This window comes from Canis aureus, chromosome 25 (assembly GCF_053574225.1).
Source record: "Canis aureus isolate CA01 chromosome 25, VMU_Caureus_v.1.0, whole genome shotgun sequence".
Classification (NCBI taxonomy): Eukaryota; Metazoa; Chordata; class Mammalia; order Carnivora; family Canidae; genus Canis; species Canis aureus.
Genome location: NC_135635.1, coordinates 36,449,110 through 36,458,458, shown reverse-complemented (window position 1 = coordinate 36,458,458; position 9,349 = coordinate 36,449,110). Strand labels below are relative to the sequence as shown.

The window sequence follows — 9,349 nt, the reverse complement described above, 5'->3', positions numbered from 1 at the left end:
GTAAGAATTGGGATAGAATTCTTATTTATGTCATCATATAGATAATATTCCTATTATATAATTGTTAATTCCAAAATTACATCCTTGTGGATTTATAATTTATTTTGTCCTTGTGCACTCTGTGCTGCCTTCTCTGTGATTATTTGAGTATTTTTTAGAACTCTATTTCAATTAGTTTATTGGCTTCTAGGCTATCCATGTTTACATTACAGTTTTAGGGGTTGTTCGAACATTACACTACACACTCAACTTTTCACAAGTCCAAGTGGAATTAATTGTGCAGCTTAAGAAATCTTGTACAGAGCAGGTTTATTGATCACCTCTTCTTTCCATTATGGTGTAAAGTTGTCACATATATCACATCTTACATACATGGTAAACACTGGAAGAAATTTGCAAACTTTGCTTTCAATGGTCAAGCACAATGCAAAGAAATTAGCAGAAGATTGTCTTCCATATGTACCTCAATATTTATAACTTTACATGTCCTCATGCCTTCCCAAAGACCCAGTTTCCAAATGAAACTATTACATGTGAACCTGGGAAATTTCCTTCCTTTAGCACTTCTTGCACTGCAGGCCTGCTGGTGATAGATGTTCTGAGTAGTTGTTTGAAAATATCATTTACACTCATTCTGGAAGACCATTAATGATATGGAATTCTGGGTTGGCAGGGTTTTTTACTTGAGATGAATCTTCTATTACCTCCTAAATTTCATTATATGTAACGAGTGTGTAGGCATAGAAAGTGTTGTTATTCTCCTATTGCTTTTAATATCTGTTAATCGGCTTCAGAAATATGTCTACAATGTGCCCACTTGTGATTTAGTTTTTATTTTTATTTTTTTATTAAGATTTTGCTTGGTTTCCTGAATTTAACTTGGTGTTTTTTTTAACAAATTTGAAGTCGCTTCAGCCATTAATTCTTCAAATACTCTGTGCTCATCATTTCCCCCTCCTTGTAAGATACTAATTATGCATGTCACAACTTCTGGTATTATCATGTTGATCTTTCTTGTAAAAATTGTTTTTGAACACCTTCAGATTGCATCATTATTTTTCTCCAATCCAGAGCATTTGAGGGGGCAAAAGCTAGATGTTTACATGTTGCCCTAGGAGGAAGCACAAACACTGGCTGTAATCAAGGGCAGAGCAACATTTTTAAAATGCTATAATCTTATTTTGCGTCTGCCTGTCTGTCTGCCTGTCGCCAAAACACAACGTGTCAGCTATAATCTTATTTTATCTATCACTTACACTCCTTAATGACCAGAAAATAAAATTTTCAGATTAATAAATTTAGTACCCAAGATTGGACAAACAACTTTGTCCTTTTCACATTTTCTTTGGAACTGAGGGCCTGCATAGAATATACTTTCTACTCATCTGCAAAAAAGTAAAAGGGTGCTACCTTCCTCTGGATTTAGTACTGAAATGAGTACTGTTTATTTGGGATTGAGAACAAACCCATTCTATTCAATACCTAATACAGATTCTCAGAAAGTTAGACACAGAGAAAAGTATCATATTGATCTTTGTATCCTGCCTTCTCTGTGATTTTTCCCCTTTCTTCTTTCTTTTCTTTTTCTTTTTTTTTTTGTTTCTTTCCTTTTTATTAGTTTCAGAGACAGACTTTAGTGATTCATCAGGTGCATATAACACCCAGTGCTCATCATATCACCTGCCCTCCTTAATAACCATCACCTAGCTACCCCATCCAACAACATTTCTCTACAGGAGCCCTCAATTTGTTCTGCATTATTTAGCATCTCTTATGGTTTACTTCTCTCTCAATTTTCATCTTATTTAATTTTTTCTTCTCATTTCTTACTTTCATATGTTTTGTGTCTTAGATTCCACATATGAGTGAAATCATACGGTATTTGTCTTTCTCTGAGTGACTTATTTCCCTTAGCATAACACCCTCCAGTCCTATCCACATCATTGCACATGGCAAGATTCATTCTTATTAATGGCTGAGTAATATTCCAATTTATATAGACCACATCTTCTTTATCCATTCATCTGTTGATGGACATCAAGGGTTTTTTCATATTTTGGCTATTTTGGGCCAATGTTTGCTGCTCTAAACATTGGGGTGCACTTGCCCCTTCAAATCACAATGTTAGTATCCTTTGAATAAATATCATGTAGTACATTTGCTTGGTCATAGAGTAACTTTATTTTTAACTTTTTGTGGAACCTCCATGCTGTTTTCCAGAATGACTGTACCAGTTTGCATTCCCACCAACAATGTAAGAGAGTCAGGCACAACAATGCTGTCCACTCTCAGCACTTCCCCAAAAGAAGCCAAAGTAATGTTGAACAAGTAAATCAAAGCAGGATGAATCACACTTCTGGACTTCATGCTGTATTATAAAGCTATCATCATCAAGACAGCGTGGTCTTTTTTTTCTTAAGATTGATTTATTTGAAAGAGAGAAGGGGGAGGAGAAGAGGCCAAGGGAGAGTGAGTCTTCCACAGACTCCACCCTGAGCCCAGAGCCTGAGGCCAGGCTAGATCTCATGACCCTGAAGCCACCAACTGAGTCAAAAAGAGTCACCTAACTGACAGCAAGTTCCAGAAATATATCTGTGACACTCAATTTGAGCTTCACACTTGATTACCTCCATGAAAACATTTTTCCATATTTATATGTCTCCAGTGGTTTTGGTGGATCATCTAACTTAAGCTCACTCTACCAAAGATTTTCCATGGCTTCTTATGGGTACATGTGAGACATTAGGCACCTTCTTCAGAAGTATGTAGATATGTCAAAAAAGACTGGGGAAAAAATGGGAGGTGTTCTACATCACAATATTATTTTAAAGTAACTTCCCTCTTACTTTTCTTGCTTCTCAATGGTAAGAAATACATAGATGTGGGTGGGATACACAACACTGGTTGGGAAAGGGCATTTCAGTGTCTTCTTTCCCCAGGACCCAGTAGGTTCCCCAAAACTAAGATCCACACTGGCTATCTTGCCAAACCTTGACAATTCCTGTCAAAAGTTCTTTATTTCCAGAAGAGACAACATGTATAGAGGTCCAGAGTGAAACATTGGGTGAGGAGACTAGAGTTCTTGACCAATAAAGAAAGAACAGAAATTGCAACTTGATTGCAAATATGGAAATGCATGTCCAAAAAAACTTACCCTTGTATAGTGTCCATACATGACATGAACTGAATTTTTAAAACTCTGTTTTAAAATGAAAAAAAAAATCTTCAATATATTTGATGGGATTGGTTAAGTCATATTATAGTTCTGATGCCCAGTGAAAGTAATATGTCATAAAAAATTGAGATTCAGACAGATGAGGGGAAGAAGATAGTATCAGAGCCTGAGTTTTTTGGAAATCAGTTTTTGTTGAATATTTGGAAAAGCAAAATAGGAAAATATTATCACATATACCAAGAATATCATGTGGTGATATTTTCAGGATAATTAGATGTTTTATTACTGATCCTCAGATCAGCCGTGTGGGGTGTCTACAATTATAGTCATCATGTCACAGGAGATGGAAATGAAGCAACCAGCTCTTAAGTCAAAATGCCTGATCTAGAGAATACTTGTGTGCCAAGAAGTACTGCCCAAATAATCTTCAAGTAACTCTGTGAATAAAATCTGTATCTATCATATTTCCCAGGACAGGAAATTGAGCTAGAACAGTTATATAAACTGACTCACAGGCCTAAAGTGTGCATTTAGAAGTTACATTGAAGAGGCATGGTTTCACTGCCAAAATCCTTAAACTTTACCCCCCTACTTGCTTATTCCCATTTGTAAATTGATCAGTGAACTTCTGCAAGCATCTATATGATGATGTTCACCACTCTATGAAACTACAACCTATTTGGCACTGAGGAGACAAAAACTAGATGAGAAGTGAAGAAAGTACTAAATTTTCCATCTATTTCCCAATACTTTTCTTTTACAAACCACCTTCTCTATCTCATGAAATATAATGAGAAACATATTCCTAAGGCCATTATGATAGATTAGGTTACTGTTCAATAAAAACTATATTATTACCATCTGGCCACTTTGAAAGGACTGCATCTTGCAGAAAATCCGTGTTGAGTTCAGCTACATGACTTATTTTTACAATATAATGTGAGTGGAATTGTGATTGATATGGGTTCAGAGTACAGGCGATAAGAATCACATTTCTCTAGCCACTAATTTCTGCTATATAATGTCATATACCAGCTAACCTGCTTTTCCAAGAATCAAATAAATAAAAAAATGTCTGAGTTTAATGTGCACTCTTGAGCCACTCCCATGCATGCCAAGCCTCGATCACTAAAGCCAGTCAAAGAACAAACTGGTAAATTAGAAATAAATGCTTATTTTCCAATGTCAGTGCAATCTTGGCTTGTTTGTAGCCTAACTTTGGTAACTTAGTTATAGCTACCATTTACAATTATATGAATTTGATTTTGAATATTCATATAATTTCTCTTTTGAAGTATATAGAATCAGTATGGAATATGAAGAATGTCTATATTCAAAGAAATAGTTGTATATGCAATATGAATTTGTTTTGCAAATAATTATCCTGTTTAATTTCTCTCCCCCGCTTATAACTGTACTAGGGTAAAAATATCTAAACCATTATCAAATTACTAAAGTTTGTCATGAATTGTGGCAATACCAAAATCTTCATACTTTTACTCTTTTATTCACTTTAACATTTTATTTTTTACATCAAATATTTTCTAGCATGAGTAGAGAGTGACAGAAGTGAGTTCCTAGAGACTTTAATAAAACCAGATATCTAAAAAAAAAAAAAAAAAAAAACAGATATCTTCCAAAATATCTGAAATCCAGGTAAGGAAAGCAACACGCAAGAAGAAATATCAAAGGACATGGGTTATTTTTGATTGAGGAAAACCTAATCTTTATCAAAATGAATCTAATTTGAGTTGTGCTTTACTGAAAGTGATTCTGAAGATAATGTTGGTTCCATGATCTGAGGAAGTGGGGCAGATGTGAAAGGCTCTTATATAGCCACCCTGTGCTGGCTGCATGATCACCCTGAGTGCCTGTTAACAACTGAGTACTCTCAGCCCCACATCAATCCCTTATTGCCCTTACTGTTCTCTGATAATGGAGCTAGGTGCTATAAACTTCTCTCCTTTGTCAACTCACATGAGATTGAGTTATGTTGCTAAAGGCAATTGAGAGACAGTGCAGCAGAAATGGCTCTTCTTTCTGGTTTCTTGGTGTTTTCAGGGCCTTTTGCCAGTATGGCTTGGTAGCCAGCTGCATGCATACAGGGAGTCCTGTGAAATCTTCCTGCCTTCTGCTCTGTGCCTTCTAACACTCTTGCAGAGATTCATCCCTCTTGCCAATCACAGCCTGAGATTTATCTTCACCAAGTTCAGCCTGTGGACTGCGCAGCTGCTCTGTCCCAAGCCAATCTTGTGAGCATATCTGCCTTGCACCTGTGTGTAGGCACATTGTCTTCAATAACATCTACAACCCATCTTCAGAGAGTAGACCTGGCTTCCCAGTGATCTCTCCTTTGGGTCTTCTCCCTCAACCCTAAGAAACTCTTTATGATGTTCTTTATTTTAGCTGCCTTTCCTCTCAGCAGGCTTTCCCTTATAAATGGATAATAATTGTTTATCAAGCATCCCCTGGTTTCTGTCTCCTGACTAATTTTTATTCTGACTGATAACATTACCACTCTATGTGTTCAACCTTTATCTGCAGCCCCTGTGAGGGCTAAGACAAATCAATTAATTTGGAAATATAAGTGGATTGATCACCTTATTGAAGACTTTACAATAATACTCCTTGTCACAATAATTTGTAATTTATGTATATGTTATATATATGTATATATATAATTTAAATAGCTAAAGGTAAGAAATGCATATGTACCTTGAGTATATATTGTTTACAATAATATAAATAAACATTAAAAAATAATTCTGCAACATCATAATGAAACCTCAAGCATACTTTGGACTTTGGGTGATTATGATGAATCCACGGTGATTGGTAACAAGTGAACCATTCTAGTGAGTGATGCTGATAATGAGAGAGGCCATGTATGTGTGTATACAGTGACAATATAGGATAGCTGTGTACTTTCATCTTAATTTTGTTGTGAATCTTGTTCTAAAAATGATTTTGGAGAAAATATTTGTATGGCTATTGAAGAAATGAGAATTATGCTCTTTACAGATGGGGAGATAGCATTACACTAAAATAGGTAGCTAAGTTCTCAGATTTTATACATGGGGAGACAGTGTTATATGGAAATAGGTAGCTAAATTATCTGATGTTTACAAACATATGTTTTTAGATCTAAGCAAGATTCAAAACAACCTTTGTTTGAGTCAAAGTTGAAATATGGACAATTCTTGTTGCTCTCTGAAGAAATTGGCAATCTGAAAGAGAGAGATTATATCTCATTACCCTAAAAATATATAATACAATATTTTGAAGAATAAACAATTTAATTAGACTAATAGATGCCTAAATCGGAATATTCCGCATGTAATTTTCCAATGGAAACACTTCAACAATTGTGTTTATATAATTGCTCACATTTGTACTTATTTGTAAGATTAATCCTTCTCAGGCATAAAATACAAAAGTTGTCATGACACTTACGCTTTAGAAAAGAAAGTGGAGACCTTTGTGCACACAGATGAATTAATACTGATTCTTTGGTAGTCTATAATCCATGAAGAACGAATGAGGTGACTGAACAAAGACTATGAGAAAACAGTTTTTTTAGAAGTTAAATAAAAGCTCTTATACTCATTTGAATTTTATACCAAAATATAAAGTTAATTCTTTATATAATCTTTCAGATTATAATATAATGTTATACACTGGACACATTATAAAAATATCTTAGTAGGACTAAGTGAAGAAGACTAAGAAAAGTAACAATTTCAGGGTTCTGATAATTGATCAAAAGTCAATAATGATTTGTGAAATATCTATCTTTGATAAACTCCTAGAGACTCAAGTAAGAAGAAGCACATCTGTAATCTTGTTACTTAGCACTGCTCTCATGTCTCCCTACCTGCTCATCCTAGCTCAGTGATCCAGATGCATGCAGTTGTATAATTTGGAGCAACTGCAAAAAGCAATAGTGCTGGTGCCATTGGAGAGAATTGATTAGCACTGGGGAAAGGAGAGAAATAGCCCATTGGTTTTTCAGCTCAAAGTGCTGATTTTGCTTGTTAATGAATGAGGAAAACTCGTATATTTACTAGTCAGAGGCTTTGGTCTTGGGTTAAGCACTGCAATCCCCATAAATATAATGGGAAGATATGTAAGAGTATAATAGAGGAGTTGACATGAGATCTCTATACACTTTTGGTCGATGGAAAAAATATGGGCACAGGGAGAGGAGATCAAGATGAAGCCAGTATACAGTAAAAGCAAAAGCATCCTTAAGACCTGATTTTAAAGCTGTGAGCACTCCTCTCCCACATTCACACACACACACACACACACACACACACACACACACCACATCACATCACATGGCATTGCAGAAGTAGAAATCCAACTGACTTGCATTGTTTGAACAGAGTTAAAAAAAAACTATGGACGATGTTGAAGCTACAAAATCACAAGGACAATGCCTAGGAATGAGATAAAAAATTTGAAAAAAAAGAATTTGGAAACACTGAAAAAAAATATCAGTTGGCCTGACACCTGGGTGGCTCTGTTGGTTCAACTTTTGCCTTAGGCTCAGGTCATGATCAAAGGGTCCTGGGATGGAGCTCTATGTTGTGCTCTGTGCTTGGCAGGGAATCTGCTTCTCCTTATACCTCTGCCATGCTGCTTCCTGTTTTTCTGTCTCTCAAATAATAAATAAAATATTTAAAGGGGATCCCTGGGTGCCTCAGCGGTTTTGCCTGCCTTTGGCCCAGGGCGCGATCCTGGAGTCCCGGGATCGAGTCCCGTCGGGCTCCCGGCCTGGAGCCTACTTCTCCCTCTCCTCTGCCTGTGTCTCTGCCTCTCTCTCTCTCTCTCTCTCTCTCTCTATGTTTATCATAACTAAATAAAAATAAATTTAAAAAATATTTAAAAATATATATCAGCAAGCCCACTTCAGGAAAAAAATTATGCTGTAAAGTTTATGTAACCTCAAAAATAATAAATCTAAAAACTGAAATAAAAAGAATAATTGCTAATGTTTCAAAAATATCTAAAAATTTTAAAAACCATGCAATGAACTTAGAAGATGTATTCTAAATTAGGGGAAAACATAGGTCAGCATAAACCTCTACTGGGTTATTATGTTACATTTATTAGAAAAAATGCTTTAAACTCATATTTAACAATATATGTATATTACAAAGAAAACTTAGTTCAGATAACTAAATGAACATATGATGGCCTCAACATAGCAAGTAGAGTATATCGAGAAATAAAATATATGAATAAACCACAGAAAAATTTTTTATTTATAAATGCATACCTAAATGAATTTCATTAATAAACTATGGAAAATTTGAGATGCAATAGAAAAAAACTGATGAATCTGAGGAAGTAGTAAAAAAAATTATTCACTCATAGAACAAGAGAAAAAGGAGAGCAAAATTAGCAGAGCTCGGAAATCCTCCAAATAGGAAAACCAGCATAGGTCTAAATACAGTCTGAGAAGGAGAAAAGAAGCAGGAGTTAAAAACATAAACCACAACCAGAAACACCATCGAAAGTTACAGTGAGTGAACAAACTCTTAAATGTATTCTAAAAATATTTTTTAACTTTAGAGGCTCAAGAAAGTAAAAATAACACAGAAATACAGAAAACAATGAAATGACTCTAGAACACATGCAAATACAGACCAAGTAATACTCCTGAGGGAACAGGATTATGAGGTGACTCAAGTCAGTGTGAAAATCATGGAATGAGTTATAGATCTTCCACCTCCAGCAGCCTTAGACCACATACCTACCACGGAATCCGTATCTGCACAAGACACTAGTTCACACTGGAGGGCAATGACAAGAGCAAGATGAAGGAATAGGATGGTCTAGGCCCTAAATCGCCAATGGAAAAAATAACTGAAAAGTGTATCTGAACATAAAGTATATTCACTCCAATCATTTTTGATGAGGACGCCAAGACCATTCAATAGGAAAGGGACTGTATCTTTCACAAACAGGATTGGGAAACAGACTATCCACATGCAAAAAATGACTGGACATTAATATTTACACCATATATTCAAACTAACTCAAAATGGACCAAAGACTTAAACATATCATGTAAAACTATAAAATTCCATAAACGGAACATGGGGGAAGTGTGCCAACATTTTGTGTAGCAACGATTTCTTGGATAAGCCAGCAAAAACACAGACC

The 9,349-nt window shown here is 35.4% G+C and overlaps 1 protein-coding gene across 2 annotated transcripts in view; it reads right to left on the bottom strand.

The window, feature by feature from the left end:
• Window positions 1-308: 308 nt before the first annotated feature.
• The window catches only part of LOC144297236 (NKG2-A/NKG2-B type II integral membrane protein-like), a 58,644-nt gene continuing 49,603 nt past the window's right edge, over window positions 309-9,349 (bottom strand). Inside the window, exons 10-12 of one of the 2 annotated variants that reach the window (XM_077871080.1) lie at window positions 6,629-6,732; window positions 6,341-6,402; window positions 309-1,111 (exon numbers count right to left, since the gene is read on the bottom strand). In XM_077871080.1, coding sequence (XP_077727206.1) covers window positions 1,092-1,111; window positions 6,341-6,402; window positions 6,629-6,732 — 186 coding nt within the window. In that variant the 3' untranslated portion in view covers window positions 309-1,091. Of the gene's footprint in view, window positions 1,112-4,714; window positions 6,403-6,628; window positions 6,733-9,349 lie in introns of those variants that run through there. The other variant, XM_077871079.1, reaches the window with a different exon arrangement.